The 18,982-nt window shown below is 48.0% G+C and overlaps 1 protein-coding gene across 1 annotated transcript in view; it reads left to right on the top strand.

Moving 5' to 3' along the window:
• Positions 1 to 18,982, top strand: part of mrps5 (mitochondrial ribosomal protein S5) — a gene marked incomplete at its 5' end in the record, with an annotated part of 106,804 nt that overhangs the window by 69,905 nt on the left and 17,917 nt on the right. The window contains 2 exon segments of the mRNA XM_055665571.1: positions 13,852 to 13,942; positions 17,970 to 18,016. Coding sequence (XP_055521546.1) covers positions 13,852 to 13,942; positions 17,970 to 18,016 — 138 coding nt within the window.

Genomic DNA, 18,982 nt, shown 5'->3' with positions numbered 1-18,982 from the left:
GTTTCCCACACCACCGCCACCTCGTGCATGCGGGCAGCCATGTTGTGTTGTAGTTTCAACTTACGATTCGGAGCCTACAGTACGCATCTCAATGGTCTCTGTGTGTACTCTATGGAAGGAAATAGGTAACATTTTGGGCCGAAGTCTGAAGAATGGTTTTGGCCCGAAACGTTGCCTATTTCCTTCGCTCCATAGATGCTGCCGCACCCGCTGAGTTCCTCCAGCACTTTTGTCTGCCTTTGATAAAGACTCTGGGTAAAAGACTGTGTGTTTACCCTCTCTAATGCCCTCATGAACTTCTACCGCTGCACCATCGAGAGCATCCTTACCAACTGTATCACAGTATGGTATGGCAACTGCTCTGTCTCCGACCGGAAGGCATTGCAGAGGGTGGTGAAAATTGCCCAACGCATCACCGGTTCCACGCTCCCCTCCATTGAGTCTGTCCAAAGCAAGCGCTGTCTGCGGAGGGCGCTCAGCATCGCCAAGGACTGCTCTCACCCCAACCATGGACTGTTTACCCTCCTACCATCCGGGAGGCGCTACAGGTCTCTCCGTTGCCGAACCAGCAGGTCGAGGAACAGCTTCTTTCCGGCGGCTGTCACTCTTCTAAACAACGTACCTCGGTGACTGCCAATCCCCCCCCCCCCCCCCCCCCCCCCCCCCCCCCCCCCCCCCCCCCCCCCCCCCCCCCCCCCCCCCCCCCCCCCCCCCCCCCCCCCCCCCCCCCCCGACACTTATTATTATTTTTTTTTAATCAAATCGTTTGCTATGTCGCTCTTCAAGGGAGATGCTAAATGCATTTCGTTGTCTCTGTACTATACACTGACAATGACAATTAAAATTGAATCTGAATCTGAATCTGAATCATGATTTTATACACCCCTACGATTACCCCTCAGCCTCCCACACTCCAAAGAATAAAGTCCCAGCTGCCCATTCTCTCCCAATAGTTCAGGTGCTCAAGTCCTGACAACATCCTTGTAAATTTTCTCTGCACGCTTTCCAGCATAAAGGCATCCTTCTTATAGCAGGGTGAACAAAACTGAACGCAATCTCCAAATGCGGCTTCACCAGCGTCTTGTACAAACAGGACCTACACACCAGGAGGTGCAGATCCACAGCCAGCAACATTATGGGGGACCCCTACCCCCCCAGCAACGGACTGTTCCAGTCGCTACGGTCAGGCAAACGCCTCCGCTGTCATGCTGTGAAAACAGAGAGGATGAGACGGAGTTTCTTCCCACAGGCCGTCAGGGCTGTAAACTCTGATCTCACCGGGGACTCATTTACTGTTGTGTGTTGACTTAAAAATAAAAAAAAAAAAAAATCCTAATATGTAAATACTGATTCTGTTCTATTCTGTTCTGTTGTTTTGCACAATCCGCAGGCATTGCCACTTTCATTTCACTGCACATCTTGTATGTGTATGTGACAAGTAAACTTGACTTGACTTGACTTGACTTCTATACTCAATGCCCTGACCTGAGGCTCTATAAGGCGCTGGTCAGACCACGTTTGGAATATTGTAAGGAATTTGGGGCACCATATCTGAGGAAGGATGTGCCGGCTCTGCAGAGGGTCCAGAGAAGGTTTGCAAGAATGATCCCAGGAATGAGTGGGTTAACCTATGATGAGCATTTGTCGGCACTGGGCCTGTACTCACTGGAGTTTAGAAGGTGGTCTTAGAAACATAGAAACATAGAAATTAGGTGCAGGAGTAGGCCATTCGGCCCTTCGAGCCAGCACCGCCATTCAATATGATCATGGCTGATCATCCAACTCAGTATCCTGTACCTGCCTTCTCTCCATACCCCCTGATCCCCTTAGCCACAAGGGCCACATCTAACTCCCTCTTAAATATAGCCAATGAACTGGCCTCAACTACCCCCTCTGTGGCAGAGAGTTCCAGAGATTCACCACTCTCTGCGCGTGAAAAAAGTTCTTCTCATCTCGGTTTTAAAGGATTTCCCCTTTATCCTTAAGCTGTGACCCCTTGTCCTGGACTTCCCTAACATCGGGAACAATCTTCCTGCATCTAGCCTGTCCAACCCCTTAAGAATTTTGTAAGTTTCTATAAGATCCCCTCTCAATCTTCTAAATTCTAGAGAGTATAAACCAAGTCTATCCAGTCTTTCTTCATAAGACAGTCCTGACATCCCAGGAATCAGTCTGGTGAACCGTCTCTGCACTCCCTCTATGGCAATAATGTCCTTCCTCAGATCTGGAGACCAAAACTGTACGCAATACTCCAGGTGTGGTCTCACCAAGACCCTGTACAACTGCAGTAGAACCTCTCTGCTCCTATACTCAAATCCTTTTGCAATGAAAGCTAACATACCATTCGCTTTCTTTACTGCCTGCTGCACCTGCATGCCTACCTTCAATGACTGGTGTACCATGACACCCAGGTCTCGCTGCATCTCCCCCTTTCCCAATCGGCCACCATTTAGATAATACGGCCACCATTTAGATAATAAGGGGCTGGTCAGACCACGTTTGGAATATTGTAAGGAATTTGGGGCACCATATCTGAGGAAGGATGTGCCGGCTCTGCAGAGGGTCCAGAGGAGGTTTGCAAGAATGATCCCAGGAATGAGTGGGTTAACCTATGATGAGCGTTTGTCGGCACTGGGCCTGTACTCACTGGAGTTTAGAAGGTGGTCTTCTCGATCTTGCTATCTACCTGTCACCCTAGGAGCAAAATGTAACTTTGACAAATCACCAAATGTCAGCGATTTGTAGTATATCTGCAGTTGTGTAGGGCTCTGGTAAGACCACATCTGTAGTATTGTGTATAGTTTTGGTCTCCTAATTTGAGGAAGGACATCCTTGTGATTGAGGCAGTGCAGCGTAGGTTCACCAGATTGATCCCTGGGATGGCGGGACTGTCATATGAGGAAAGATTGAAAAGACTAGGCTTGTATTCACTGGAGTTTAGAAGGATGAGGGGGCATATTATAGAAACATATAACATTATAAAAGGACTGGACAAGCTAGATGCAGGAAAAATGTTCCCAATGTTGGGCGAGTCCAGAACCAGGGGCCACTGTCTTAGATTAAAGGGGAGGCCATTTAAGACTGAGGTGAGAAAAAACGTTTTCACCCAGAGAGTTGTGAATTTATGGAATTCCCTGCCACAGAGGGCAGTGGAGGCCAAGTTACTGGATGGATTTAAGAGAGAGTTAGATGGAGCTCTAGGGGCTGGTGGAGTCAAGGGATATGGGGAGAAGGCAGGCACGGGTTATTGATAGGGGACGATCAGCCATGATCACAATGAATGGCGGTGCTGGCTCGAAGGGCCGAATGGCCTCCTCCTGCACCTATTTTCTATGTTTCTATTTCAGAAGGAACTGCAGATGCTGGAAAAATCGAAGGTAGACAAAAATGCTGGTGGAACTCAGCGGGTGAGGCAGCATCTATGGAGCGAAGGAATAGGTGATGTTTCGGGTTGAGAGTCACCTATTTCCTTCGCTCCATAAATGCTGCCTCACCCGCTGAGTTCCTCCAGCACTTTTGTCCAGCTGCAGTTTGTCTGTATTATTTTCTCTGCCTCTCTGAACCCAGTTTCATTGTATAAACTACGAGCATTGACTGATCCAACCGCAGTCATTACTGCTTGGATACCTTGTCGAGCTGTGGTTGAATGGTGTGAAGGACAATACATCTTCGGTCCTAATGATCTGATCCAGCAGGCAGGAACCTGGTCAACATTGCCCCCTAGGGGAAACCTCTGCAAATGCGAGTTAAAATGGTTGCGCTTTAGGGGTTATGGCTATGTTTATTAGTGTCACGTGTATCAGGGTAGAGTGAAAATCTTTATTTTGCATGCTATCCAATCAGATCAGTATATAGTAACCGACTCAAGACAATACGTATGTAAGATGTAGGCCATTCGGCCCATCAAGTCTACTCCGCCATTCAATCATGGCTGATCTATCTCTCCCTCCTAACCCCATTCTCCTGCCTTCTCCCCATAACCCCAGACAACAGACAATAGACAATAGGTGCAGGAGAAGGCCATTTGGCCCTTTGAGCCAGCACCACCATTCAATGTGATCATGGCTGATCATCCCCAATCAGTACCCCGTTCCCTGCCTTCTCCCCATATCCCCTGACTCCGCTATCTTTAAGAGCCCTACCTAGCTCTATCTTGAAAGCATCCAGAGAACCGGCCTCCACCGCCCTCTGAGGCAGAGAATTCCACACTCACAACACTCTGTGAGAAAAAGTGTTTCCTCATCTCCGTTCTAAGTGGCTTACTGCTTATTCTTAAACTGTGGCCCCTGGTTCTGGACTCCCCCAACATCGGGAACATGTTTTCTGCCTCTAACGTGTCCAAGCCCTTAATAATCTTATATAGAATAGAATAGAATAGAATATGTTTATTGTCATTGCACAAAACTGAGCAACGAAATTCCATTATATGTTTCAATGAGATCTCCTCTCATCCTTCTAAACTCCAGAGTGTACAAGCCCAGTTGATCCATTCTCTCAGCATATGACAGTCCCGCCATCCCAGGAATTAACCTTGTAAACCTACGCTGCACTCCCTCAATAGCAAGAATGTCCTTCCTCAGCACATCAGAGTCAGAGAGAAACAGTGAGGACGTGGGCCATTTAGCCCACGACATATGAAGTAAAATGCTTGCAGCGCATGCAGGAGTAGTACAGTTATCATTTATTCCTGTCACTTTTATCGTCTCATTTTATTCAAAATAAATGGTTTTACACATAAGGGAACATCTCAAGCAATTTAGCTGAATGCGATAAAGTTAAAGCTGCTAATTGAAATATGTCTTGTGTGTCCGAAGTTCAAGCAGATGGTTGACTTTTCTTCACTGATAACTCTGGCATTTCAATGCATAAAGTAAGAAATAGTTTGCACAGAACCTGAGCGATAGGAAGAGGTTGGGGCAGGGCTGGGACTCTTGTCCTTGGGGCGCAAGAGGATGAGGGGTGAACTTATAGAGGTGTATAAAATCACAAGGGGAATAGATAGGGTGAGTCTTTTAGCCAGGGTGGGGGAGTGAAGACCAGAGGATGTAGGTTTAAGATGAGAGGGGCAAGATACGGACCTGAGGGGCAACTTTTTACACTCAGAAAGTGGTGGGTTTATGGAACGAGCTGCCAGAGGAGGTAGTTGCAGCAGGTACTGTATCGACATTTAATAGTTACTTAGACAGGCACTTGGGTAGGAAAGGTTTAGAGACTGATGGCCCTGTCCCACTGTACGAGTTCATTCCAAGAGCTCTCCCGAGTTTTAAAAAAATCAAACTCGTGGTAAGCACGGAGAATGAACGTAGTGGGTACGTCGGAGCTCGGGGACGTCTCTTAGCGGCTCGTAACGCTAACGGCAGGTACTCGGGAAGACTCGCTAACGGCAGGTAAGCACGGAAAGACTCATGAAGATTTTTCAACATGTTGAAAAATATCCACGAGAGCCCCGAGTACCGACGAGCGGCCATTACCGTAAATCTCTGAGTTCGAATCAGGGCAAACTCGGGAGAGAGCTCTTGGAATGAACTCGTACCGTGGGACAGGGTCATTATGTTAAGTTGAGTTTAGTTTGCTGTCACGTGTACCGAGGTACAGTGAAAAGCTTAAGTTGCGGCTAACCAGTCAGCGGAAAGACCACACGATTACATGAAAACATGATTATAATACATTTGTTTAAGAAAGAACTGCAGATGCTGGAAAAGTCGAAGGTAGACAAAAATGCTGGAGAAACTCAGCGGGCGAGGCAGCATCTATGGAGCGATGGAATAGGTGACGTTTCGGGTCGAGACCCGTCTTCAGACTGATGTGTGGGGGGTGGGGTGGGACAGGAAGAAGAAAGGAAGAGGTGGAGACAGTGGGCTGTGGGAGAGCTGGGAAGGGGAGGCGAAGGAGGGAGAAAGCAGGGACTACCTGAAATTGGAGAAGTCAATGTTCATACCGCTGGGGTGTAAACTACCCAAGCAAAATATGAGGTGCTGCTCCTCCAATTTGTGGTGGGCCTCACTCTGGCCATGGAGGAGGCCCAGGACAGAAAGGTCGGAATGGGAGGGGGAGTTGAAGTGCTGGGCCACCGGGAAATCAGGTTGGTTATTGCAAACTGAGCGGAGGTGTTACGATACATATGGTCTAAATCTAGGCAGAAGGAGCTATCTCAGCTGGGGCATCCCGGTCAGTATGGATGTGATGGGCCGAAGGGCATGTTTCCGTATCATGACTCTATGACCGCCTCCTACACTCCAAAGAAATAAGTCCCAGCCTATCCAACCTGTCCCTGTAACTCAAGCCCACGTCCAGGTAACATCCCGGTGAATCTCTTCTGCACCGTTTCCAACATAATAAAACATCCTTCCTATCGCTCAGGGCAAATTATTTCTTACTTTATGCCTTAAAATGCCATAGTTATCTGTGAGGAAAAGTCAAGCATCTGCTTGAACTTTGGACATGCAAGAAATGTATTATTTAGCATCTTTAACTTTTTATCGTATTCAGCTAAATTGCTTCAGATGTTCCTCTATGCATAAAACTATTTAATTTGAATAAAAATGAGAAGATAAATTGAGGGGAATAGATCGGGTGACTGCACAGTGCCTTTTTCTCACAGAGAGTTGTGAGTGTGGAATTCTCTGCCTCGGAGGGCGGTGGAGGCAGATTCTCTGGATGCTTTCAAGAGAGATCTAGATAGGGCTCTTAAAAATATCAGGGGATATGGGGAGAAGGCAGGAACGGGATAATGATTGTGGATGGTACACAAATTTGCTGGAGAAACTCAGCGGGTGCAGCAGCATCTATGGAGCGAAGGAAATAGGAGACGTTTCGGGCCGAAACCCTTCTTCAGATTCCCATGTCTGCCTTCCGCAAAGACCGCTCCCTCCGCAACTCCCTTGTCAATTCTTCCCTTCCCTCCCGCACCACCCCCTCCCCGGGCACTTTCCGTTGCAACCGCAAGAAATGCAGCACATATCCCTTCACCTCCCCCCTCGACTCCATTCAAAAAAAAAAAAAAGCACACCCTAATGATTGTGGATGATCAGCCATGATCACATTGAATGGCGGAGCTGGCTCGAAGGGCCGATTGGCCTACTCCGGCACCTATTTTCGATGTAAGATTTGTCCCTAGTGGGTGTAGGATGGTGTTAATGTGCGGGGATTGCTGGTCGGCACGGAACCGGTGGGCCGAAGGGCCTGTTTCCACGCTGTATCTCTAAAACAAAAACTAAAAAACTTACAACATTTGGACAGGTACATAGATGAGAAAGGCTGTGAGGAATATGGGCCAAAGGTAGGCAAATGGGAGTAGAGTAGATGGGGCATCGTGGACGAGTTGGGCCGAAGGGCCTGTTTCTGTTGCTGTGCAACTAGGGTTGTACTTCAGTTGGCATTAACTAGATCAGCTCGTACTAAAGCGGTGTAGATATATTGACGTCAGACAGTGTTTTGTGCATATCATCATCTCATAAAAGACATTGAGATGAATCACAAAAACCTTTCCGTGTGCTGTGGGCTTTATGCTAAGAATTCTCTGTGCAGTAATAAGATGAATTAAAGATAAAATCACATTGCATTGTAGACGCTCAGATGTTCACCGTCTCCAGTCTCTTGATTCTCAATGAAGAATTAATGATGAGTTCTGATCTTGACCAACAAAACCCTGATATCTTTGAGGTGAACATTTTGATGTGTTGAAGATAGACACAAAGTGCTGGAGTACCTCAGCGGGTCAAGCAGCATTTCTGGAGAAAAGGAATAGGTGATGTTTTGAGTCAAGACCCTTCTTTGGACTGAGAGTCAATAGACAATAGACAACAGGTGCAGGAGTAGGCTATTCGGCCCTTCGAGCCAGCACTGCCATTTAATGTGATCATGGCTGATCATCCCCAATCAGTACCCCGTTCCTGCCTTCTCCCCATATCCCCTAACTCCGCTATATTTAAGAGTCCTATCTAACTCTCTCTTGAAAGTATCCAGAGAACCTGCCTCCACCGCCCTCTGAGGCAGAGAATTCCACAGATTCACAACTTTCTGTGTGAAAAAGTGTTTCCTCGTCTCCGTTCTAAATGGCTTACTCCTTATTCTTAAACTGTGGCCCCTGGTTCTGGACTACCCCAACATCGGCAACATGTTTCCTGCCTCCAAACCCTTAACAATCTTATATGTTTCAATAAGATGCCCTCTCATCCTTCTAAACTCCAGAGTGTACAAGCCCAGCCGCTCCATTCTCTCGGCATATGACAGTCCCGCCATCCCGGGAATTAACCTTGTATTCTCCCATCCTCCTATCATCTCATCCTCCTACGCTCCAAGGAATAAAGTCTTAGCCTGCTCAACCTCTCCCCATAGCTCAGACCCTCACCTTATCTGCTAATTATTTGAACCCCCCATCTCTGCCCTGGTTCTGTAAGGGCGCAGTGGGTGATCTTCCACTCAGTTCAGTTCAGATTATTGCCACGTGTACCGAGGTACAGTGAAAACCATGTAACCATATAACAATTGGTCTCACCAATGCCTTGTACAATTTTAACATTACATCCCAGCTTCTATACTCAATACTCAATGCTCTGATTTATAAAGGCTAGCATACCAAAAGCTTTCTTTACCACCCTATCTATATGAGATTCCACCTTCAAGGAAACTATGCACGGTTATACCCAGATCCCTCTGTTCAACTGTATTCTTCAATTCCCTACCATTTACCATGTACGTCCTATTTTGATTTGTCCTGCCAAGGTGTAGCACCTCACATTTATCAGCATTAAACTCCATCTGCCATCTTTCAGCCCATTTTTCCAAATGGCCTAAATCACTCTGTAGACTTTGGAAATCCTCTTCATTATCCATGAAAAGCTTTTTGTTGCGTGCTAACCAGTCAGCGGAAAGACAATACATGATTACAATCGAGCCATTTACAGTGTACAGATACATGATAAGGGAATAACGTTTAGTGCAAGGTAAAGCCAGCAAAGTCCGATCAAGGATAGTCCGAGGGTCATCAAAGAGGTAGATAGTAGTTCAGCACTGCTCTCTGGTTTGTGATAGGATGGTTCAGTTGCCTGATAACAGCTGAGAAGATACTGTCCCTGAATCTGGAGGTAGACAAAAATGCTGGAGAAACTCAGCGGGCGAGGCAGCCTCTATGGAGAAGAGGGAGTGGCCAGGGTGTGACTGGTCCTTGATGATGCTGCTGGCCTTGCCAAGGCAGCGTGAGGTATAAATGGAGTCAATGGAAGGGAGGTCGGTTTGTGCGATGGTCTGGGCTGCGTCCACAATTCACTGCAATTTGTTGCGGTCTTGGATGGAGCTGTTCCCTGATGCATCCCAATACAATGCTTTCTGTGGTGCATCTGTAGAAGTTGGTGAGAGTTGTAGGGGACAATAGACAATAGACAATAGGTGCAGGAGTAGACCATTCAGCTCTTCGAGCATGGCATTCAATGTGATCATAGCTGATCATCCCCAATCAGTACCCCGTTCCTGCCTTCTCCCCATATCCCCTGACTCCACTATCTTTAAGAGCCCTATCTAGCTCTCTCTTGAAAGCATCCAGAGAACCGGCCTCCACCGCCCTCTGAGGCAGAGAATTCCACAGACTCACCACTTTCTGTGAGAAAAAGTGTTTCCTCATCTCCGTTCTAAATGGCTTACCCCTTATTCTTAAACTGTGGCCCCTGGTTCTGGACTCCCCCAACATCGGGAACATGTTTCCTGCCTCTAGTGTGTCCAAGCCCTTAATAATCTTATACGTTTCAATGAGATCCCCTCTCATCCTTCTAAACTCCAGTGTGTACAAGCCCAGCCGCTCCATTCTCTCAGCATATGACAGTCCTGCCATCCCGGGAATTAACCTTGTAAACCTACGCTGCACTCCCTCAATAGCAAGAATGTCCTTCCATGACATGTCTTGTCCCTCCTATGACATACTGAACTTCCTAAACCTTCTAAGGAAGTTGAGGTGTTGCGAACTGACAGATAGAGTTCTCAAGCACAGGTTGTGCCTCATTTATGTAACTTAGGCAAGGTGACATCAAATGATGCAGTGGCCTTTGTCTATTTGAGACGTTCTTAAGTGGAAACTTGAGGATCATTTCTGCCAGACCATTATCAACAATAGGTATTAAATAGCCTATCTTACTTGCATTTGCTTGTTTGTACTGTTCATAAGAGTTAATGAATGAATCTTAATGTACATTGTTCAAAGGGAAAGTTAACAGCGAAAATTGCTGACCATGTTATGTCTGAATCATGATTTTAGTGAAAATTAATTCAAAACCGATGGAGGATAGACACAGAGTGCTGGAGTAACTCAGCGGGTCAGGCAGCATCTGTGGAGAACATGGATAGGTGACGTTTCACAGAGTGCTGGAGTAACTCAGGGGGTCAGGCAGCATCTGTGGAGAACATGGATAGGTGACGTTTCACAGAGTGCTGGAGTAACTCGGCATCTCTGGAGGAAAAGGATGGGTGACACTGTGTCAGGACTGAAAGAGGGAGGGAGGAGAGGGGCGAAGAGCTGGAGGAGAAAAGACCAGGCCAAGTAAGGCCAGCCACAAATGACCTCAGCCATGGAGGTGTCTGGTAGACCCATTGTTGGCTGTGGAAGGTGTAGAGAACGGTGGAACTGGTAAAATCACTAGGATGGGTGAAAAGTGCAGGGGGGGGGGGGTGGGGGGAAGGAGGGGAGGGGGTGTTTAGTAGAAGTTGCTTAAATTTAGAGCGTTCAATGTTCATGGCGTTGGGGTGTCAGCTACCCAAGCGGAATATGAGGTGCTGTTCCTCTAGTTTGTGTTATGCCTCACTCTGGCAATGGGGGAGGCCCAGGACAGAAAGATTTGAGTATAGGAGCAGGGAGGTTCTACTGCAGTTGTACAGGGTCTTGGTGAGACCACACCTGGAGTATTGCGTACAGTTTTGGTCTCCAAATCTGAGGAAGGACATTATTGCCATAGAGGTAGTGCAGAGAAGGTTCACCAGACTGATTCCTGGGATGTCAGGACTGTCTTATGAAGAAAGACTGGATAGACTTGGTTTATACTCTCTAGAATTTAGAAGATTGAGAGGGAATCTTATAGAAACTTACAAAATTTTTAAGGGGTTGGACAGGCTAGATGCAGGAAGATTGTTCCCGATGTTAGGGAAGTCCAGGACAAGGGGTCACAGCTTAAGGATAAGGGGGAAATCCTTTAAAACCGAGATGAGAAGAACTTTTTTCATGCAGAGAGTGGTGAATCTCTGGAACTCTCTGCCACAGCGGGTAGTCGAGGCCAGTTCATTGGCTATATTTAAGAGGGAGTTAGATGTGGCCCTTGTGGCTAAGGGGATCAGAGGGTATGGAGAGAAGGCAGGTACGGGATACTGAGTTGGATGATCAGCCATGATCATATTGAATGGCGGTGCAGGCTCGAAGGGCCGAATAGCCTACTCCTGCACCTAATTTCTATGTTTCTATGTTTCTATGAAAGGTCAGTGTGCGAATGGGAAGGGGTTAAACTAGTTAACCACCAGGAGATCCAGCAGGCCTTGGTGGACCCAGTGTAAGTGTTGAGTGAAACAGTCGCTGAGTCCTCCCTTGGACTCGCCGATGTACAGGACGCCACATCGGGAACTGCGGTTGCAGTAGACAAAGTTGGAGGAGGGGCACGTGAACCTCTGCCTCACCTGGTTAGTGGAGGAATAAGCAGAACTCTGTGGAAGAACTCTGTGGGTCGAGCAGCATCTGTGGAAGCAAGTGGTGTAAAGCCCCTGTCTGTCCCACTGTACGAGGTAAGACTTCTCCCGAGTTTTCCCATGATTCGAACTCGGAGAATGTCCGTAGCAGGCCCGTAGGAGTTCGTGGATGTCTCATAGAAACATAGAAAATAGGTGCAAGAGCCAGCACCGCCATTCATTGTGATCATGGCTGATCGTCCCTTATCAATAACCCGTGCCTGCCTTCTCCCCATATCCCTTGACTCCACTAGCCCCTAGAGCTCTATCTAACTCTCTCTTAAATCCATCCAGTGACTTGGCCTCCACTGGCCTCTGTGGCAGGGAATTCCACAAATTCACAACTCTCTGCGTGAAAAAGTTTTTTCTCACCTCAGTCTTAAATGACCTCCCCTTTATTCTAAGACTGTGGCCCCTGGTTCTGGACTCGCCCAACATTGGGAACATTTTTCCAGCATCTAACTTGTCCAGTCCTTTTATAGTTTTATATGTTTCTATAAGATGCCCCTTCATCCTTCTAAACTCCAGGGAATACGAGCCTAGTCTTTTCAATCTTTCCTCATATGACAGTCCCGCCATCCCAGGGATCAATCTCGTGAACCTACGCTGCACTGCCTCAATCACAAGGATGTCCTTCCTCAAATTAGGAGACATCTCGTAGCGGCTCGTATGAGTAAAAAGTAACCATTTTTTTCATCAGGAGTATTTTTTTACTCGCGGACATTTTTCACGTGTTGAAAAAACGTCACGAGTTTACCGGATTTCTCGAGTACCTACCGTTACTCGTACGAGCTGCTACGAGACATCCACATACTCCTACGGACCCGCTGCAGTCATTCTCCGAGTTCGAATCAGGGGAAAACTCAGGAGAACTCGTGAATTACCTCGTACAGTGGAACAGGGACTTAAATCAGCATGTCATGCCAAGACCCTGCATCAAAACTCTGCAGAGAATATTTCCTTCCTTGCAAGTTTTAAGACTTTCTGCAAACCTCTGACAATTTCATGTCTGGATTGAACTTTTAATAACAATGTTAAAGTATAATGGTTATGGATTTGATGCTTGGGTCACCTCACTGAATGTACAATGGCCTGATACTTTTTATACATTTTACAGACGTCAAAGCAATATCATAAAACTTAGAACAGTACAGCACAGGAACAGACCCTTCGGCCCACAAAGTCCATGCTGGACATGATGCCGATAAACTAATCTCTTCTGCCGGCAGGTGGTCCAATAGACAATAGGTGCAGGAGTAGGCCATTCGGCCCTTCGAGCCAGCACCGTCATTCAATGAGATCATGGCTGATCATCCACAAAAAGTGCACCATTCCCACGTTCTCCCCATATCCCCTGACTCCGCTATCTTTAAGAGCCCTATCTAGCTCTCTCTTGAAAGTATCCAGAGAACCGGCCTCCACCGCCCTCTGAGGCAGCGAATTCCCCAGACTCACCACTCTCTGTGTGAAAAAGTGTTTCCTCATCTCCGTTCTAAATGGCTTACACCTTATTCTTAAACTGTGGCCCCTGGTTCTGGACTCCTCCAACATCGGGAACATGTTTCCTGCCTCTAACATGTCCAAACCCTTAATAATCTTACATGTTTCAATAAGATCCCCCTCTCATTCTAAACTCCAGAGTGTACAAGCCCAGCCGCTCCATTCCCTGAACATATGACAGTCCCGCCATCCCGGGAATTAACCTTGTAAACTTACGCTGCACTCCCTCAATAGCAAGAATGTCCTTCCTCAATTTAGGGGACCAAAACTGTACACAATACTCCAGGTGTGGTCTCACTAGGGCTCTGTACAACTGCAGAAGGACCTCTTTGCTCCTATACTCAACTCCTCTTGTTATGAAGGCCAACATGCCATTCGCTTTCTTCACTGTCCCGTGTGTGTGTAGGATAATGTTAGTGTGCGTGGATTGCGGGTCAGCACGGTCCGTCTGGGCCGAAGGGCCTGTTACCGCGCTGCATCTCTGAACTAAACTGAAACTATATCTCTTATAACATGGACCTTTGATGGTTAATACAGAACATTGAACATGGAGAAAGAACTGTTCAGCACAGAATCTGGCCCATCGGCCCAACATGTGTGAGTGGTCTTCTTTTTCAGAAGTGTAACTTCATCAACTGTGCTTTTTCCCCACAGGTTAAAAGTGTCTTCAACATGACAGCTAAAGAAGGGAGGAGAAGGTCCATCAGTGCTCTGGTTGTGGTTGGAAATGGGAACGGAGCCGCGGGTGAGTGTCGAAACAAAATAACCTGACCAGCTCGGCGGCATCTTTTAGTTTAGTTTAGAGATACAGCGCGGAAACAGGCCCATCGGCCCACCGGGTCCACACCGACCAGCGATCCCCGCACACTAACACTATCCTACACACACTAGGGACAATTTACACATTCACCAAGCCAATTAACCTACAAACCTGCACGTCTTTGGAGTGTGGGAGGAAAGTGTTCGGCACGGACTAGAGGGACCGAGCTGGCCTGTTTCCGTGCTGTAATTGTTATATGGTTATATATGGTTATATCTCGGAGAAAACCCACGCAGGTCACGGGGAGAACGTGCAAACTCCGTACAGACAGCACCTGTAATCGGGATGGAACCTGGGTCTCCGGCGCTGCAAGCGTTGTAAGGCAGCAGCTCTACCGCCGGCCCTGTGTTGGCTACGGGTGCTGTCTGTACGGAGTTTGCACGTTCACCCTGTGATCTCCGCATTCCTCCCACAATCCAAAGACGTGCAGGTTTGTAGGTTGAAGAAGGGTTTCGGCCCGAAACGTCGCCTATTTCCTTCGCTCCATAGATGCTGCTGCACCCGCTGAGATTCTCCAGCTTGTTTGTGTACCTTCGATTTTCCAGCATCTGCAGTTCCTTCTTAAACAGGTTTGTAAGTTAATTGGCTTCGTATAAATGTTAAATTGTTCCCTAGTGTAGGAAGAAACTGTAGATGCTGGTTTACACCGAAGATAGACACAAATAGCTGGAGTAACTCAGCGGGACAGGCAGCATCTCTGGAGAGAAGGGGTGACCTCTAGTTAGTCCCTTTGCCCACATTTGGCCCATATCCCACTAAACGTTCCCTATCCATGTTCCCATCTTAAATGCTGTTATAGTCCCTGCCTCAACTGCCTCCCCTGACAGCTCGTTCCGTACACCCACCACCCTCTGTGTGAAAACGTTGCCCCTCAGGTTCCTATTAGTAGTAGACAATAGACAATAGGTGCAGGAATAGGCCATTCAAGTCAAGTCAAGTTTATTTGTCACATACACATACGAGATGTGCAGTGAAATGAAAGTGGCAATGCTCGCGGACTTTTGTGCAAAAGACAAACAACCAAACAAACTATAAACACAATCATAACACACATATTCTTTTACATAATAAATAATGGAAGGAAAAACGTTCAGTAGAGTTAATCCCTGGTGAGATAGGCGTTTACAGTCCGAATGGCTTCTGGGAAGAAACTCCTTCTCAACCTCTCCGTTCTCACCGCATGGCAACTGAGGCGTTTGCCTGACCGTAGCGCTGGAACAGTCCGTTGCAGGGGTGGAAGGGGTCTCCCCATGATTTTATTTTGCTCTGGAGTTGCACCTCCTGTTGTATAGTTCCTGCAGGGGGGCGAGTGAACTTCCCATAGTGCGTTCCGCCGAACGCACTACTCTCTGCAGAGCCTTCTTGTCCTTGGCAGAGCAATTCCCAAACCAGATGGTAATGTTCCCGGACAAGATGCTTTCCACCGCGCCGCTGCGTAGAAAGCACTGGAGGATCCTCCGGAGTACACTCTGAATTTCCTCAATTGCCTGAGTGTAAAGGCGCTGCCTTGCCTTACTCACGAGGTGCTGAGGCGTGTGATGCCCATGTCATATCCTCGGAGATGTGGAATCCCAGATATTTAAAACAGTTCACCCTATCCACAGGATCCCCATTTATCCTCAATGGAGTGTATGATGTGCCCTCCTAACGTCCACAACAAGCCACTTAGTTTTTTTGATGTTCAAGAGGAGGCTTGTTATCCTGACACCAAGAGTGCTAGATCAGCCACCTCCCTCCCGTAGTGGCGGCCCTCTCATCATTGTCTGAGATCAGGCCCACCACCACAGTGTCATCAGCAAACTTATTATTGAATTGGAGCTGAACCTAGCCACACAGTCATGTGTGTACAGGGAGTACAATAGGGGGGCTGAGGACGCAACCCTGGGGCGATCCTGTGCTCAGGGTGAGGGACTCCGATGTATTCCCCTCCCATCTTGACTACCTGGGCCTGGCGGTGAGAAAGTCCAGGATCCAGGCACACAGGGGGGGTGTTGTTTGATCCCCAATTCCATCAGCTTCCCACCAGTCTGGTGGGGACTATCGTGTTGAAGGCTGAACTGTAGTCTATGAAACACCATCCTCACGTAGCCCCCCTTCTGGCTGTCCAGATGGGAGAGAGCGTTGTGCAAGACCTGGGAGACCGCATCGTCCGTGGATCTGTTCGGACGGTATGCGAACTGCAACGGGTCCATGTTCCGAGGGAGGAAGGCGCAGATTCGGCCCTTTGAGCCAGCACCGTAAGCCATTCAATGTGATCATGGCTGATCATCCCCAATCAGTACCCGCCCGTTCCTGCCTTCTCCCCATATCCCCTGACTCCGCTATCTTTAAGAGCCCTATCTAGCTCTCTCTTGAAAGTATCCAGAGAACCGGCCTCCACCGCCCTCTGAGGCAGAGAATTCCACAGACTCACAACTGGGTGAAAAAAGTGTTTCCTCGTCTCCGTTCTAAATGGCTTACTCCTTATTCTTAAACTGTGGCCCCTGGTTCTGGACTCCCCCAACATCGGGAACATGTTTCCTGCGTCTAGCGTGTCCAAACCCTTAACGATCTTATGTGTTTCAATGAGATGCCCTCTCATCCTTCTAAACTCCAGAGTGTGCAAGCCCTGCCGCTCCATTCTCTCAGCCAATCTGCTTCTTCATAGCACCAGAGACCCAGGTTTGATCTGACTACAGGTGCTGTCTGTGTGCAGTTTGCACGTTCTCCCCGTGACCCCATGAATTTCTAGGGCGCTGCGGTTTCTTCCCGCTTCCCAAAGCCTCTGTAAAAAATTGCCTCTCGTGTGGAGTGGATGAGAAAGTGGAACAACATAGAATGAGTCTGAATGGGTGATCAATAGTCGGAGTGGACTTGGTGGACCAAAGGATCAGTTTCCAAGTAGTATCTCTCAACTCAACCTCTCATCCATGACCGCAAATTGTCGGTCACGGTGGCGCAGCGGTAGAGTCACTGCCATACAGCGAATGCAACGCCGGAGACCCGGGGTCCACCCCGACTATGGGTGCTGTCTGTACAGAGTTTGTACCTTCTCCCCGTGGGTGTAGGATACGGGGATCGCTGGTCGGAGCAGACTCGGTGGGCCGAAGGGCCTGTTTCCGTGCTGTATCTCTAAACTAAAATCAATGCGATGTCCTTTCATTTCAAGCTTTGTCCTCTGGTTCTTGACACCCTTGCTCTGCAATCTCCACAAGCTATGGGACCGTCCAATTCATTTCCACCCCATTAGTTTAGTTTAGAGATACAGCGCGGAAACAGGCCCTTCAGCCCACCCAGTCATGCCACCCAGAGTTCCCACATATTAACACTATCCTACACATTCTAGGGACGATTTACAATAATATAAAGCCATTTAATCTACAAACCTGCACGTCTTTGGAGTGTGGGAGGAAACCAGGGATACCGGAATTTAGAAGGATGAGAGGGCATCTCATTGAAACATATAAGATTATTAAGGGTTTGGACACGTTAGAGGCAGGAAACATGTTCCCCATGTTGGGGGAGTCCAGAACCAGGGGCCACAGTTTAAGAATAAGGGGTAAGCCATTTAGAACAGAGACGAGGAAACACTTTTTCACACAGAGTTGTGATTCTGTGGAATTCTCTGCCATTGGCAGTGGAGGCTGCTTCTGTGGATACTTTCAAGAGAGATTTAGATAGGGCTCTTAAAAATAGCGGAGTCAGGGGATATGGGGAGAAGGCAGGAACGGGGTACTGATTGGGGATGATCAGCCATGTTCACATTGAATGGCGGTGCTGGCTCGAAGGGCTGAATGGCCTCCTCCTGCACCTATTGTCTATTGTCTATAGAACGTCGGCTGTTGAGGGAAGTCTAGCTTGGCATAGTGTTGAGCACAGATATTGTGAGAAGGGCCCTCTCCTCTCCTCTGCTGCACTGCTCTCCCTGTTCTAATGAGTCTATTACACTAATCTGGTGAAACTTTCTTTCCAGGTTTTGCATTAGGAAAAGCCCCTGACAGACAAACAGCACTCCGCAAGGTAGGCCTTTATTATTATCATCTTCGTGGAATTGTTTGGTCAAGAATTCACAAATGTTGCATTTTGGAGCGTAGGTGTGAAAAACACTGCACACGCTAATCACAATGACAATAATACTTTATTAGCCAAGTATGTTTTGCAACATACGAGGAATTTCATTTGCCAAGTCAGTCATACAAAGCAACAGAACACACAAAACACATTTGAACATAAACATCCACCACAGTGACTCCTCCACATTCCTCACTGTGATGGAAGGCGAAAAACAGTTCAATCTCTTCCCTTCTTTGTTCTCCCGCGGTCAGGGGCCTCGAGCCTCTGTTGACGGGACGATCTTGACACCCGTAGCTGGCAGTGTTTGGGCCGTCTGCATCGGTGCGATCAGTTCCTACATCGGGGGGATGTCAGCTCCCCCGCACCGGGCGATCGGACCCCGTGTCGGGGCTGGTCGAACCTCTGCATCGTTGGAGCTCCCGACATCCACGGCCTCTCCCGAAACTGCGAGTTCCCGATGGTAAAGTCCGCAGGCCACGGTTGGAGCGATCCCAGGCGAGGGATCCGCTCTGATGTTAAGCCCACGCCCCGCGGTGGGGTTCAAGGTCAGTCCGAGGAGGCCTCCAACTCCATCGATGGTAGGCTGCAGAGTGACCAGAGATACGATCCGGAAAACAATTGCATCTCCGGCAAGGTAAGAAACTGAAAATAAAAACTTTCCCCCGACCCCCTGTCCCTCCCCCCACATTAAACAAACCAGAGAACATTTACACAGACTTTTAACACACACTAAAAATAAAGCAAAGACGAACAAACAAACAGAGTGTTGGCGGGGCTGCCAATCGTGCTGCGCCCCCTTGTGGTTTCACCTAAGGTACTGTAGACTGTAAATGCTGGAATCTGGAGCAAAACACAAAGTGCTGCAAGAACTTTAGGGTCTTGCGGTGGAGCAGCGGTAGAGTTGCTGCCTCA

The sequence above is a fragment of the Leucoraja erinacea genome, unplaced genomic scaffold, assembly GCF_028641065.1.
Source record: "Leucoraja erinacea ecotype New England unplaced genomic scaffold, Leri_hhj_1 Leri_134S, whole genome shotgun sequence".
Classification (NCBI taxonomy): Eukaryota; Metazoa; Chordata; class Chondrichthyes; order Rajiformes; family Rajidae; genus Leucoraja; species Leucoraja erinaceus.
Note: the sequence above shows the minus strand (reverse complement) of the source record. Positions and strands in the feature narration are given on the sequence as shown.